Here is a 17,591-nt window from a genome sequence, read left to right as displayed (position 1 = left end):
TACGTCCGAATTTCACTCAATAGAGGACTTCTAGCCTGAAAGACTGTTCAAAGGCCACTTAATCCCGATACCCAGCCCCTAATGAGCGAGGAAGCAGTCTTAGACTCGTTTCTCGTTTGTTTGTTAACGAACCTAATTTCGCTAATTGAGCTTCGGGAATTGTAGTCATAATCGGCAACTTGTTAATGAACTGTTTGAGGGGGGGGGAGGCTTTTGATAAAGCGTTCCGGAATGGGAATGCCGGGGGAGAAATACAGTGTGCTGCGACTGGGTTGGAATACGGGAATGTTGAAAGTTTTCTTAAGAAGTTCAAGGGTTTGAAATCAGTAAGATATTCTGGGCTGATTTCTTTTCAGAGTTGGAAATGATTATTATTATTATTATTATTATTATTATTATTATTATTATTATTATTATTATTATTATTATTCAGAGGATAACTGTATTCATAGAGAACAAGCCCGCCACAGAGGCCACTGACTTGAAATTCAAGCTTCCAAAAATTATTATTATTATTATTATTATTATTATTATTATTATTATTATTATTATTATTATTATTATTATTATGGGACAAGCCCACTGACTTGAATTTCAAGCTTCCAAAGAATATTATGGTGTTCATTTGAAAGAAATAACAGAAGGTAATAGGAAGTACAGAAAGTGAAGATCACTTATTAAAAAAAAAAAATAAATCAACAAATTGATTATATGTATGTATGTATGTATGTATGTATGTATGTATGTATGCATGTATGTATGTATGTATGTATGTATGTATGTATGCATTTACCTCACAATACCCCAGAGAGGTACTGAGCCCAATAGACTTATGAATAATGACTTAATTACGACATTAAACCTAGTCTATTACCTATCATTTGCGTGTGTTAGCAGAATTAGGAAGTTGGAAAGTAACTACATGCAAACTAGGGCCTTATGCCAACCCGTTTTAAAGGTCATTATTGTGAGTTACGTACAGAAAGGGATTTTTACAGTTGCTGTAAACGTAGGATTAGGATTATCTTGTAACTTCAAATCCTAAAGAATATGGGATCAATATCCTACTGTCAAAAGTAATTTTGTGTTGAAGATATTTCATGAATGAAAAAACAGTAATTTTTTTTTCATTAGTTAAGTAATATCGTATATTATTCATCTATCTGAGCCAGTTGGAATAAGATAATTACCTATATTCATAGTGATTCATTATACTTCTCTCTCTCTCTCTCTCTCTCGTTTTGGGATTACAAGTTTGATATCGTTGAATATTCAGCTATATGTGCTAGTGATTCATTTAGCTACTCTCTCTCTCTCTCTCTCTCTCTCTCTCTCTCTCTCTCTCTCTCTCTCTCTCTCTACAAGTTTGATATCATTGAATATATGTGCTAGTGATTCATTTAGCTACTCTCTCTCTCTCTCTCTCTCTCTCTCTCTCTCTCTCTCTCTCTCTCTCTCTCTCTCTCTCTCCTTCTGGGATTACAAGTTTGATATCATTGAATATTTAGCTACATATATTGGTGATTCATTTAGCTACCCTCTCTCTCTCTCTCTCTCTCTCTCTCTCTCTCTCTCTCTCTCTCTCTCTCTCTCTCTCTCTCTCATTTTAGGATTACGATAATGGCACCTTGATTCACGTTTGAGATTTTTGCTATGAATTAAAACCGTCTAGAAACAGAGGTAATTTCTTAGACACACGTAACTGACGAGTCTCGCAATATTGAGATTATCATAAAATCGAGTTATTCAGGAAGCCTTGTTTTAGCTTATACCCTAAATATAATTAGGTAAGATTCGTATTTTTCTTGAGTTTTATCAATAATTGTTAGTTCTTTGATGCACGAGGAAGGAGAGGAAACTAAATTAGTGATAATAAGAATGATATATTATTTTCAGACGTCTCAGGAGAAAGACAGTACTTGCAAGTATAGAATAAATTTGATAGATATGGAAATAAAACATAAATAATGATAGATAATATATTGTTAGCACTAAAATTATTTTTTTTGTTTTATAGTTTGTCTGTTTAGAAAGATCCTTAGGTAGGGGAAAGTTTTATTGATGAAAGTTACAATTTGAGATAAATGCTGTTTTGTGCATATATATATATATATATATATATATATATATATATATATATATATATATATATATATATATATATATATATATATATATATATACGAGTATATGTATACATACAAACTGCTGTACCATAACCAGTCATTACAATCAATTACAATCAGCCGACCGAATGACTTCAAAAGTACATCATATCAGTTTGACCAAAGCAGAACCATTTGAGACAAAGACTGTAATTAAATCCCATTGTCTTCTCCACGAATTCAGCCTTTATGCCAAGTCTCAACAAGGGTCTTTATACCAGACTTTTATCAGGCTGGAAAAGGTGATTACTGCTGTAGGGGTTTGGACGAAGCCTTTGACCCTCTAATGAAAAAAGTTCTGTTTGTTGGGGGACTCCAAATTGCAGGTCATGCTTTGGACAGGTGACCTCGTGTCAACATGGGTCAGGTTTACTTCCAGAATTCGTAGTGAGGTGAATCTCTCTCTCTCTCTCTCTCTCTCTCTCTCTCTCTCTCTCTCTCTCTCTCTCTCTCTCTCTCTCTCTCTCTCTCTCTCTCTCTAGTTGAAAACTAGTACATTTACTGAAGTGAATGACAGCCCTCTCTACTTTCTTTTAAAGATTCAATGGTTCAGTAATAGTGGCACTCTCTCTCTCTCTCTCTCTCTCTCTCTCTCTCTCTCTCTCTCTCTCTCTCTCTCTCTCTCTCTCTCTCTCTAGGGGAAGCAAGTAAATTTACTAAAGTTAATGACAATGTCTTAACACCTAAAGCTTTGGGTTTCTGTAATGTGGATTCTCTCTCTCTCTCTCTCTCTCTCTCTCTCTCTCTCTCTCTCTCTCTCTCTCTCTCTCTCTCTCTCTCTCTCTAGGGGAAAGCCAGCTACATTTGTTGACATCCGCTGATGCCAGAATTCATTCGCTTTTCATTCACAATATAAATGTAATCCTAAATACATATGAATATTCAACACTCATCAATTTGTCACTTCGGAACTTTGACGAGTCAATTTCCATAATGGAGGTCTGCGTCTATTCTGCATCTGATTTCTATGAAAATTATTTTTAAAATGGAAATATTTATAGCTGCTGATTTAAAAATTTGTATTTCTTTAAGCTCAGTGATTCGTGAGAAAAGATTTATTCGTATTTGTCAATGATTTTATGTTTTTTTTTTTATTTTATATGAGGTGGATTAGGGCATGTCTTTAATAATGTATTTGTTGATTTTCTCTTTGTTTCTTCCTATTTATGGTAATCATGTAATCATAGAGAACGATTCCTCCTTTTGAAAGCTGAATACTACATCATATTGTATGTTAGTTTTTATATATATATATATATATATATATATATATATATATATATATATATATATATATATATATATATATATACATACATATATATTTATATATGTAAAATATATATATATATATATATATATATATATATATATGTATATATATATATATATATATATATATATATATATATATATATATATATATATATATATATTTGTAAGTTTTACTCCTCATTGAAATACATATTATAAAACTTACTTTGTATAAAAATATATATTTACAAAAATTTACAGCTTTCCCCAACTTCCATGGACTTGTTTACTAAAATTTTAGTGAGCAATTCAACTTCTGCAGTAGTGGAACAAAAGTTATCAATTTTTAACATGTGTATTTCTAAGTCTGTTTCTGAATACATGAGGAATTTTAAAGCTTATATATCATTGTGGACTAAACCTTACACAATATATATATATATATATATATATATATATATATATATATATATATATATATATATATATATATATATATATATATATATATATATATATATATATACATACATATACATATACATATACATATACATATACATATACATATACATATACATATACATATACATCCAACCTAAACAGAATACCCAACCTTCTGATACCCAAATCACCACACCCCTACTATACCACATCACCATAAACACCCACCACCCCCTCCCAAAATACCATCAGACCCGTATTCGTGACGTCACCGGTGGGTTATCATTTAATTAACAGGAAATTGGGATATACTCCCCCTCTCCCCCCCCAACAATCTTTTGGCCCGCTATCCTGGCTTAAGGGAGTTAGGTTATTTCCCCCAAAGGCCAGAAAGGAGAAATCATTTTTGATAGCAGGAGATTGCTTGTATGTTAAGCAAATTCCGGGGGTCGGTTTGAAAATTGGGGTGATAAGCTAAAAAGTAAATGATAAATGAAGGAATAGATAAATAGATAGATAAGTAAATTAAATAAATTAGTGAGTAGATGAATGATTGAGTGAATGAAGAAATATATAAATAAATAGACATAAATATTAAATATATTTATAAAATAATTAATAAATAAATGGTTAAATAAGTAAAATTAATAAAATGAATGAATAAATAGATAAATATATAAATAAATAAACAAATACATAAATAAACAGATGAATTAATAATAGATAAATAAATTGAACAAAATAAATCAAATAAATAAATAAATAAATAAAATAAATAAACTGAAATAAATAATTTAATTAATTAGATAAATTAAATAAATAAAATAAATAAGTAAATAAATAAATAACTAATTGAACAAAATAAATAGTCAAAAAAATAAATTAAATAAATAAACAAAATAGATAAATAAATGGATAAGCAAATAAATAAATAAAAATAAATAAAACAAAAAATAGATTAAAATAAATTCATTAATAAAAAAATAGAGAAAAGACCTTTTAGGCTTTACTTAGAGGCAAAGATTCGCTTTCTGTATATTTGTATGACAATACGCTGTGTTATACTAGAAAGGTTCAGTCAGCTACAAGCGAAAGGTCCATTATTATTATTATTATTATTATTATTATTATTATTATTATTATTATTATTATTATTATTATTATTATTATTATTATTATTATTATTTTTATTAATGAATTTCCTTCTTTTGAAGTTGGTTGCAAAATAAGCAATAACTTTTCATTTTATTCAATGTTTAGATATGAATATAGATATAAATATATATACAAATATATATAAATATATATATATATATATATATATATATATACATATATATATATATATATATATATATATATATATATATATATATATATATTTACATATACATATATAAATATATATATATATATATATATATATATATATATATATATATATATATATATAATTTATATATAAAATTAAAACTATTATACAATTACTACAAGCAAGAATTAAGACTATAGCATACGAAACAAAAACAGAGGATTTTAATTTCTCTCTCTCTCTCTCTCTCTCTCTCTCTCTCTCTCTCTCTCTCTCTCTCTCTCTCTCTCTCTCTCTCATCAACACGGCTATTGACCTGGACCCTGATTACACCGTTAAGCGGAACTTTTATTTAAATGTATCTTTATTGTTACAGGGGTCATTAAAATAATTACCCCTAATTAAATTGATACATAAACCATTCCCCCACGCGCTCGTAAAAGATAATTTATGTATGCGTAAAGGTTCCCCCACCCCCGTGGGATTTATGTGGCGTTACCACTATTATTATTATTATTATTATAATTATTATTATTATTATTATTATTATTATTATTATTATTATTATTATTATTATTATTGTTGTTGTTTTCTCTGTTGGTTGTTGGATATAATCTGCGGTACACTTATTATTATTATTATTATTATTATTATTATTATTATTATTATTATTATTATTATTATTATTATTATATTGGTTTAATGTAATCCATAGGACAATGATTATTTGATTATTATTTTTATTTTATGTTATTAGCTAAATGTAATCTGCAGTACTCTATTATTATTATTATTATTATTATTATTATTATTATTATTATTATTATTATTATTATTATTATTATTATTATTATTATTATCGAAATCAATTCATAAGAAGACGTAACTAAACTCAGTAAAAAATAACCTAGATAAATAAACCAACTTGGCCGAAGTCAACCTGATTAAAGATTCCTCGGAGCCGTCAAGGAATCCTATTTGAGGACTCAAGATCTCCTGTAGGAATTCCGAGGAATTTCATCAAAGCAACGTCTCAGCAGGAGATTGGAAATCATCCGAGGGTGACCGGGATACAAATGACGCCATTGTGAGGAGGGGGAAGGGGGGGAGGGGGTCACGACCGGGCCATATATAATTTGGGCACAGTTGGAATCCAATAAGAGGTGACGAGATTCCAATTATTCCCCGAGTTTCGACTAAAGACGTTGGAATGGTGATAGGGCCTTAGTGGGGAAGGTGAATTTGTTTTTGTGATTGGAGTGGAGTGTTTCAGAGAGAGAGAGAGAGAGAGAGAGAGAGAGAGAGAGAGAGAGAGAGAGAGAGAGAGAAACACGCCTCAGGCTTTCCTTTACACCTGACCAAGCTTTTTTTTCCATCAATGGGCTCCAACATAAGCCTAACATGGCATCAAATACACACTTCTGATTCATCTCCAGTACATCACCTTCAGCCATTTTCATCCTTAGAAAGAAAATATATAAGATTTTCCCTGTTGTCTTTTCTCATTCCCGCGCTAATCTCTACAACAGTTGTTTCTTATCTCCGAGGTTGTTTTTCTTTGGTAAAACAATATTCTTGAATCATCTCGTCTTTGTCCTGCAGGAGGTAGTGCTATCAGAGCACCTCATGCGGTGCACTGTAGGCATTACTTAAGGTTCCTTGCAGCGTGATTCCTTAGTCGCCTAGCTGCAACCCTTATCGTTCCTTTTACTGTACCTCCTTTCATATTCTCTTTCTTCCAACTGATTCCTAGTGCAACTGCTTTGAGGTTTTCCTCCTGTTACGCCTTTTAAACCTTTTACTGTCAATTTCCGTTTCAGCGCTGAATGACCTCACAGATCCCAGTGCTTGGCCTTTGGCCAAAATTCTATATTCAATCAATCAATCAATCATTTAGTCTCTGAGTAGTTTGCTGGACAATATTTCAAAGTCACAAGATTTTTCACTTCGTTATTTAAATCTATTCTTAGACATGATTTTTTAAAATTTTATATATTTCATCTCATGTGATATAAGTTATACATATATGACTGCATGCATTTCGCCATACATGTATGTGATGCAAGCAATTGTAGCCTGTTGTCTGAGAAATCCTGACTTTAGGTTTTAATTTCCCCTCATACCCTCATTCTATACTGCAGTGCATTCACGTCATCTCCCCTCTGAGATGACACACACATGTTTAGTCCCTTTACACGTGTGTTTGCATATGCATGTGAGGCATGTGTGTACCCCCGACATGCACTTAAAGTCCTACGTCAATAATCTTCTAAATTGACCTGTTCTGCAAAGTGCAACGCTTGAATGTTGACATAAAAGGCAAAGCTATTTTGACTGAGTCCCATATATAAGCTCTGGATATTTGGAATCCACGAGAAATGTATTTGGTTCAAGTGTCATTCACTTCAGCCAGAGCTCTTACGAACACTTTGCCATATTGTGAAATGGGGAATATGGACGGAATTTTCTCTCTGTGTGGAAGGGATGGTAAATGTTTTTTTGAAATTAGTGTTGCATAGGAAGAGAATGTTTGCTAGACATGGGAATCCATGGGCAGTCTTCGGAGAGAATGAAGTTCTATAGCTGCTGGTATTAATAGTTGTATGATGTATAGTGTAATGTATATATATATATATATATATATATATATATATATATATATATATATATATATATATATTATATATGTATGTATTTATATATACATATACATACATACATACATATATAAATACATACTCCCCTTTCATCACACATTGCAACATTCCACCACCGTGCAATCTCCAGAAAAACGCATCAATCAAACACAAAAAATAAAAAAAATAAAAAAATAGAAGCACCTTCCCCACCAAAGGACCCATCGCCATTTAAGCTCTTTAGTCGAAACTCGGGGAATAATTGGAATCTCGTCACCTCTTATTGGATTCCAACTGTGCCCAAATTATATATGGCCCGGGTGTGAGCCCCCTCCCCCTCCCCCCACCCAAACCTCACAATGGCGTCATTTGTATCCCGGTCACCCTCCTTGCTTTGATGAAATTCCTTGGAATTCCTACAGGAGATCTTGAGTCCTCAAATAGGATTCCTTGACGGCTCCGAGGAATCTTTAATTAGGTTGACTTCTGCCAAGTTGGTTTATTTAACTAAGTTTTTCTTTTATTGAGTTTAGTTACGTTTTCTTATGAACTGATTCCTCTGATAATAATAATAATAATAATAATAATAATAATAATAATAATAATAATAATAATAATAATTTCAGTATGATATCGGAGAAAAATGCGATATCTTTACGAGTTATTTCCTTTCTGTGATTTTAATTTGTCAGTAGAATTAGAATTTTTATTATAATATTCATAACTTCATTAATGAAGGGAAAAGAAAACTATTGTGCCGGCTTTGTCTGTCCGTCCGCACTTTTTTTCTGTCCGCCCTCAGATCTTTAAACCCACTGTGGCTAGAGGGCTGCAAATTGTTAAGTTGATCATCCATCCTCCAATCACAAAGCATGCCAAATTGCAGCCCTCTAGCCTCAGTAGTTTTTATTTTATTCAAGGTTAAAGTTAGCCATAATCGTGCTTCTGACAGCGATATAGGACAGGCCACCACCGGGCCGTGGTTAAAGGTTCATGGGCCGCGGCACATACAGCATTATACCGAGACCACCGAAGGATAAACATATTTTCAGAGGCCTTGATTATAAGCTGTAGCGTCTGCACAGAAAACGCGATTGCGCCGAAATTTCTATTGACTTCGGCGCATTTTTTTTACTTGCTTATATAATCAATGATTCGTGCGCATACATTATACACTCTGCCAATTCAAATGAATGTAAGTGAATACGTATTCTTTATATATATTCTGTAATTCATGCCCTTAAAGAATGCAAATGAATACTTATTTTATAAATATTCTGTAATTCATGCCCTTAAAGGCAGTATCTATTCAAATGGGTATAATTCAATACATATTTATATCCCTGGAGGTCTTTTACGTAAACAAATGACGTCCCGAGATAATTGCTTTTCATATCTCCATTTAAACTCCCAATTTAGTTTTATTTTCGTAATATTTGAGATGACAGACACACCCAAGTAAATCTTATCTAGCTTCCCGGACTCTTTTCGTTATTTCTGATCTTCGTCAGAAGCTCGTCAGTGTCGCGGATGGAAGAAGAAGAAGAAGAAGAAGAAGAAGAAGAAGAAGAAGAAGAAGAAGAAGAAGAAGAAGAAGGAGAAGAAGAAACTGCCCTCTGTGATTGCAACCTCCTACGATTGCAACAATGCGAAGACAACAATACACCGTTTGCAATTAAGTCTGCCCTCTCTCTCTCTCTCTCTCTCTCTCTTTGATCTCCCAGCATCCCATTGTTTCTCTGACGTCTCTCGGTTCTAATGACGCGTGACGTGACGCCAGCGAGATGATCTTCACGAAGTAATTGCCCCTTTACTCTCAGGAGTGGCGTAAATGATTTGCTAAGCAGGGGAGGACACCTGCTTAAAAGATTAGTAGTACTGCTACTGCTGAAGAAGAAGAAGAAGAAGAAGAAGAAGAAGAAGAAGAAGAAGAAGAAGAAGTAGAAGTAGAAACGATAACACGTCGTGTCGAATTTTTTTATTTTTATCCAATGCACAAGAGGACACCCGGTTAAAAAAAGTACTACTACTGCTACGAGAGGAGGAGGAGGAGGAGGAGGAGGAACCACAATAATAATAATAATAATAATAATAATAATAATAATAATAATAATAATAATAATAATAATAATAATAATAATAATAATAATAATAACCTTTCTCTCGCAAAACATTCTCCGTGTCTTGTCAAACTCTTTAACTTAAAGAACTTTTAAACTCCCATGAGGTATATGCTGTATTCAAATGTATTTGCTGTCATTGTGACGAAGAAGTATAGTTGGTACTCGCTGATTAATGCGGATGGGCGATTTAATTAAACTGCTCTCTGTGTGATATTAATTATTTGTTATGTTTCAAATGGTTTGAACTGGAATAATCTTTAGAACAGTTTAGATTTGATATGTTAAAGATATCTTAAGCTTTGTTTATTCGTTCAGTGTGCGCTGTTTATCAGCCTTTTTATTCTTTAATCATTCATTTATTCCGTCTATTGTAAATTATTCCTATTTCTTGATGATTATAACATTCATCAAGAAACAGCTTTACCAAAATTTAATGTTATCAGGTAGCTACCCTAATTGTTAGGCCAATTTTATGTACGTTATTTTAAATGTCTGTCATTTTTTTATGCTTTACTATAATCCTATAGTCTTCCGTTCTCTACAAGGCATGAATCTAGCCTCTTATGAACCTATTTTAACCTGGGATATGTGAGCAATAGCTGAAGATGTTGTCCTAACTTTGAAAAATGGCATCGAACTTCGAATTTTTACAGCATTACAATTTAGAAGAGTTTACCATCAAATTCTCAACTTGAACAGTTTTCTATGAAAGAAAATGTTTGTATCATAGAAAACGAGAACGCATAGAGGATGGGACCAGCCCTTTCTTGGAGCCTCACTCCTCTTTCTTATTGTTTCTTTTTCTTGTTTTCTTCCCATTCCTCTTCTTCTTCTTCATTTTATTTAGCTAATTCGAACTCTCCTCTTTTTAATTTTATGTGTGTCTTATTACCCCCAACCACAAACGTCCGACAAGGCAGAATAATGTAACCAGCCAACACCTCCCAAAATCTGACATTTTTTGATTTTCACGACTGTCTATTTTTGTTGAAATTTTCGTAAATAATTAATCCACTACTTTTATAAGTAAAGATTTATATACTTTATAAAAGCAAAGTTTTAAGATACAAGATTCCCCTTACAGGGAAACCTACTCTAGCAATAAAAGCAGTAAGTGTTTCAAGGCCTGAGAAAAGGATTTTCTTAAATTTCAAAGCTAGGCCTAGGCCTATTGATGTTGCATCTTGTGCATAATCCTTAAAGCAAGTGGAATATCTTTTTCTAACTAATATGGACACTAAGGAATGAATGTCCCAACATAAGGACATACTTTCATAGTACTGTACTCTAAGTACAAACAATTTTACTCTATGTATCCTTTGGCAAGATAAATTAGCAAAATCAAATCATCCATGAAGTGTTATCTCTATTCATAAATTGGGTTAGAAAGCTACCACTTGACCCATTGCCCCACAAATTAAGGGTCCTTTAGCCCATTTCGTCGTAATAGATTTAAACAAAAGTGGCCTCTACGTCCATGGGGGGAAAATCATTAAAACCAACTGCATTTCAATCTAATATCTTAAATACTTATGACCTTAATTAGAGGTCTCAAATCATGGAATTTTATTGTCAGAATATTAGTTTAAATAATTCTTTATTTACATGAAATATCATAATAAAAATATGAAGTATATTAAATATATATAAAGTATGACATAAAATATATAAGATATGATACAAATATGATTTAGAATTAGTTCTCAAAATGGAATATAGTTTCTTTTTTTTTAAATGATTATTTCATACTGATAATGATATATGAAATATATCTAGTATGATGCAATATTTATGAAATATGACACAAGTATGATTTTAAATTAGTTTCGGTGGTCTCAGTATAATGCTGTATGAGCCGCGGCCCATGAAACTTTAACAACGGCACGGTGGTGGCCTGGCCTGTATCGTTGCCTGAAGCACGATTGTAGCTAACTTTAATCTTAAATAAAATAAAAACTACTGAGGTTAGAGGGCTGCAATTTGATCTGTTTGATGATTGAAGAGTGGATGATCAACATACCAATTTGCAGCCCTCTAGCCTCAGTGGTTTTTAAGATCTGAGGGCGGACAGAAAAATGCGGACAGAAAAAAGTGCGGACAGAAAAAGTGCGGACAGAAAAAGTGCGGACGGAAAAAGTACGGACAGAAAAAGTGCGGACAGAAAAAGTGCGGACAGAAAAAGTGCGGACAGAAAAAGTGCGGACAGAAAAAAGTGCGGACAGAAAAAATGCGGACAGAAAAAGTGCGGACGGAAAAAAGTGCGGACAGAAAAAATGCGGACAGAAAAAGTGCGGACAGAAAAAGTGCGGACAGAAAAAGTGCAGACAGAAAAAAGTGCGGAAAGAAAAAGTGCGGACAGAAAAAAGTGCGGACAGAAAAAGTGCGGACAGAAAAAGTGCGGACAGAAAAAAGTGCGGACAGAAAAAGTGCGGACAGAAAAAAGTGCGGACAGAATAAAGTGCGGACAAAGAAAAGTGCCGACAGAAAAAAGTGCGGACGGACAGACAAAGCCGGCACAATAGTCTTCTTTTAAAGAAAACTAAAATTAAAGACAGGACAAAAAAAAAAAAAAAAATCATACACACTTCAGCAGATACGAACAATGTCTGTACTCCTGGACCACTGAGCACAAACAAATACAAATTTGCAACTCGGCACCCGTAAACACTTCCCATTTTTCGAATAATTTCCGCAGAACATAGATACAGAGTAAGCAGACCTCCATTATGGAAATTGAATCGTCAAAGTTCCGAAGTGACAAATTGATGAGTGTTGAATATTCATATGTATTTAGAATTACATTTATATCGTGAATGGAAAGCGAATGAATTCTGGCGTCAGTGGATGTCAACAAATGTAGCTGGCTTTCCCCTAGAGAGAGAGAGAGAGAGAGAGAGAGAGAGAGAGAGAGAGAGAGAGAGAACACAATATTACTGAAACCAAACCTTTAGGTGTCAAAACAATGTCAATAAGTTTAGTAATAGTACATACTTTTCCCTCTGAGAGAGAGAGAGAGAGAGAGAGAGAGAGAGAGAGAGAGAGAGAGAGAGAGAGAGAGAGAGAGAGAGAGTATTACTGAACCCTAGAGCTTTAGGAGAAAACAAGGGTGAGGGAGACATGATATTTGGCTTAAACATACAGCTTAAAGCTTAAAGCTCTAAGCTGCTTCTCACTGATCTTTGTTCAAATATTATTTCGAAAAGAGAATCTTTTCTCTCTCTCTCTCTCTCTCTCTCTCTCTCTCTCTCTCTCTCTAAACAAAATATAATACACAATTCAACATACATTTATCACTTTTAATTTTGCTATAAAATTTATTTTAGCGTTGAAAGTATGAGAGTTTAATTATTGAATACTGAAGTTAAACAATTTATTCTGCCAATTTAGGATAAAGTCTACGGGGCCCGCACGCCAGATTTAAATACCTCGACGAGGTAATGTTCGCAACTGATAAAATCTACGGACCTTTCACACCATATTTAAGTACCTTACATTCTCTTATTTATTTTTTTTCATTTTCTTACATTTTTATTCATTTAGTGTTTCCTTTCATTACAACGGAAATTTCTCCTCATAAACGTATTATTAATAAGATCTACATTTGTCTCTGGGCTGCATTGCTAATCTCAATTATGACTAGGGAAATTTAATATATTTCGTTTGGGTTGAATTTTCACGATCTTGTCATTTTTAAAATTCACTCCTTATAATACTTGCTTTTCCAGAGAGAGAGAGAGAGAGAGAGAGAGAGAGAGAGAGAGAGAGAGAGAGAGAGAATGAATGACATTACTGAAATCCAAATCTTTACGTGATAATACATTCTCATTAATTTCAGTAAATATACTTGCTTTCCCCTAGAGAGAGAGAGAGAGAGAGAGAGAGAGAGAGAGAGAGAGAGAGAGAGAGAGAGAGAGACTCACCTCATTACGAATTCTGGAAGTAATCCTTACCCATGTTGACACGAGGTCACCTGTCCAAAGCATGACCTGCAATTTGAAGTCCCCAACAAACAGAACTTTTTTCATTAAAGGGTCAAAGGCTTCGTCCAAACCTCCTACAGCAATAATCACCTTTTCAGGCCTGGTAAAAGTCTGGTATAAAGGGCCTTGTTGAGACTTGGCATAAAGGCTGAATTCGTGGAGAAGACAAAGTGAATTTAATTACAGTGTGAACCTCAAACGGTTGTGCGTTGGTTATATTCATATGATGTAATTGAGAAGCCACTCAGTTGGTCGAGGTGAGTGGATTGTATTAATTAGATATAATGCTGTTGTATACACGGTAATATGGTTTGCAATAATTAACTGAAAGATATATATTATATTATATATATATGTGTGTGTGTGTGAATGTATATATATACATATATATATATAATTATATATATGTATATATATACATTTATATATATATGTATATATGTATGCATATATGTATGTATATACATATGAGAGAGAGAGAGAGAGAGAGAGAGAGAGAGAGAGGGGGGGGGAGGAACTCTAACATATCAGGAAAAAAGGTAATGAATGTGTGTGTGTGTGTGAGAGAGAGAGAGAGAGAGAGAGAGAGAGAGAGAGAGAGAGAGAGAGAGAGAGAGAGGAACTCTAACTTAAAAAGGAAAAAGGCAACGAATGAAAGAGAGAGAGAGAGAGAGAGAGAGAGAGAGAGAGAGAGAGAGAGAGAGAGAGAGAGAGAGAGAGAGAGGAATTTAACATAACAGGAAAATGGCAATGAAATGTGTGTTAGAGAGAGAGAGAGAGAGAGAGAGAGAGAGAGAGAGAGAGAGAGAGAGAGAGAGAGAGAGAGAGAGAGGAATTTAACATAACAGGAAAATGGCAATGAATGTGTGTGTTAGAGAGAGAGAGAGAGAGAGAGAGAGAGAGAGAGAGAGAGAGAGAGAGAGAGAGAGAGAGAGAGAGAGAGAAAAGGAATCCACACCTCTCACAATTAACCATATTATCAATTACCATCAACTACAAATGTCTAGTTTGAGAACCATGTCACCCACGGACCAACATCCCTTCAAACAACAATTCCCACTAATACAATTTCCTCTCTCACCCACTGCATTACCAAGCTGGAAAAACTTCCTCACTTCTGCTACTGCGCCTTCCAATGACTGTTAAAATAAGTCCCTTTCCCTCCCACAGGAGCTTTCAAAGGCTCCTTTCATTTCCTTGCAAATTTCTCGCCAATTTTCTACGAGGTTTGGCGTCGAGTTAAAAAAAGAAAGGAAAAAAAAAAGAAAGCATTTTCGAAGTTTCTGTTTTGGGAAAATGTCAGTTTCAGACTTTCGCCGCCTCGCAATAAAAGGTCTTTAAGGACTAAATAGCTTTAATGGTGGTCAGGAAAACGTTAGATTATTATTATTATTATTATTATTATTATTATTATTATTATTATTATTATTATTATTATTATTATTATTATTATTATCTCTCTCAGTCATCCTATTCGACTGGGTGGTATTTATGGTGTTGGGGGCTTCCGGGTTGCATCCTGCCTCCTTAGGAGTCCATCACTTTTCTCACTGTGTGAGCTGTTTCTAGTAGCACACTCTTCAGCATGAGTCCTGGAGCTACTTCGGCATCTAGTTTTTCCAGGTTCCTTTTCAGGGATCTTGGAATCGTGCCTAATGTTCCTATGATTATGGAACAAGCCCACCAATCGTGCCTAGTGTCTCCTATTCATATTGAACAAGCCTACAGGGGTTATTGACTTGAAATTCAGGCTTCCAAAGAATATTGCAGTGAAAATTTGAAAGCAGTTTACAGAAGGTAATGACAAGTATAGCAAGAAGAGATCAGTAATTAGAAAAAAACAAGTAAATTAATAGATAAATAGATAAAAATATAAGTAAGTTATTACATTGCAAGGGGTATTGTGCGAGAAATGTTAAAAAATATTGTTTATACAACAATGTACCTGTCCTGTTAATTACCTGACTTCTTGAATGAATATGGCGGAAATCAACTCTGTCATTTGTGAAAATAGAAGCAACTTTCTACCTCACATTGGGATCGAACCCAGGTCTTAAATTCAGACTCTCAACAAGTTTATGGATGAAGTTGCGAGCCTCGCGCCTTATAGTCTTGACGCACTTTTTCTGTCAGCACTTTATTCTGTCCGCACTTTCTTCTGTCCGCACTTTATTCTGTCCGCACTTTTTTCTCTCCGCCCTCAGATCTTAAAAACTACTGAGGCTAGAGGGCTGCAAATTAGTATGTTGATCATCCACCTTCCAATCATCAAACACATCAAATTGCAGCCCTCTAGCCTCAGTTGTTTTGATTTTATTTAATGTTAAATTTAGCCACAATCGCGCTTCTGGCAATGATATAGGCTAGGCCACCACCGTGCCGTGGTTATAGTATCATGGGCCGCGGCTCATACAGTATTATACCGAGACCACCGAAAGATAGATCTATTTTGGGCAACCTTGATTATACGCTGTAGCGGCTGTACAGAAAACCCGATTGCATTTTTTACTTATCAATATACAAACCAAATTAAGCTAAAAAGTATAATTGAAATATCCGTTTAATGAAACGTTAGATAAGCACCTTCAGAGTCACCCCCAACCGTAAAAAAAATAAAAATAAAAAGAATTATTAACGGTAAACATTTTCAAAGTCACTCAACCACAAACGGAACAATGTTATTGTTAAAATTCTGTGGTTGATTGAAATCGTCCTGTTTCAAGTCAGCGACAGCTTTGGAATCTACGGATTTCACACTTCACAAAACACAACACTTTAAGACTTTGAACTCAAACGGTCTGGAAGGACAGTCGGGTTTTCGGTTTGTTAGGAGAGGAAGAAAGACATTTTTGTTTTTCTAGCTGAGAGAATAGAGGCCAGGGATGATTTAAACTTACGTATAGGTAAAGTAGGTATGTTTGACCTCGTTTTAGTTTTCTGTAGAAGAAAATTATTGTGACGGCTTTGTCTGTCAGGTCCTCAGATCTTAAAAACTGTTGAGGCTAGAGGGCTGCAAATTGGTATGTTGATCATCCACCTTCCAATCATCAAACATACCAAATTGCAGCCCTCTAGCCTCAGTAGTTTTTATTTTATTCAAGGTTAAAGTTAGTCATATTCGTGCTTCTGGCAACGATATAGGATAGGCCACTACCGGGCCGTGGTTGAAGTTTCGTGGGCCGCGGCTCATACAGCATTAAACCGAGACCACCGAAAGATAGATCTATTTTCGGTGGCCTTGATTATACGCTGCACAGAAAACTCGATTGCGCCGAAGAAACCTCGCATTTTTTACTTTATTTATTTACTTATTTTATCTATCTATCTATCTATCTATCTATCTATCTATCTATCTATCTATCTATCTATCTACTTCTTTATTGTAAAGTTGATTCTTATTCTTTTGCCCAAACAAAATTATAGATGATTTTAGTGAATGACTTCTATAAAAAAAGAATTCTGCCCATTTTTCTGTACAGAAATCATACACTGACAACACAGGAACCTCATGTCTTCATAAACAAAACAGCAAACAGTAAACAGTAAACAAAAGAAACTGGAAAAGCGCATTAATCCCTAATTTAAACTTGGGTTAAACTCCATCAGCATTACAGAAACCAGTCACCCACGCCCCCACGCGAAAACAAACAGAACAAGTGTTTACCGCCCGCAAACTT

General features: G+C 33.9%; 1 protein-coding gene across 1 annotated transcript in view; it reads right to left on the bottom strand.

Annotated features, from left to right (window-relative positions):
* The window catches only part of LOC136830501 (protein FAM133-like), a 41,151-nt gene that overhangs the window by 21,979 nt on the left and 1,581 nt on the right, over positions 1-17,591 (bottom strand). Inside the window, exon 2 of the mRNA XM_067090040.1 lies at positions 13,855-14,025. Within this exon, the coding sequence (XP_066946141.1) occupies positions 13,855-14,025 (171 nt within the window). The remainder of the gene's footprint in view (positions 1-13,854; positions 14,026-17,591) is intronic.

The sequence above is a fragment of the Macrobrachium rosenbergii genome, chromosome 46, assembly GCF_040412425.1.
Source record: "Macrobrachium rosenbergii isolate ZJJX-2024 chromosome 46, ASM4041242v1, whole genome shotgun sequence".
Taxonomy (NCBI): Eukaryota; Metazoa; Arthropoda; class Malacostraca; order Decapoda; family Palaemonidae; genus Macrobrachium; species Macrobrachium rosenbergii.
Note: the sequence above shows the minus strand (reverse complement) of the source record. Positions and strands in the feature narration are given on the sequence as shown.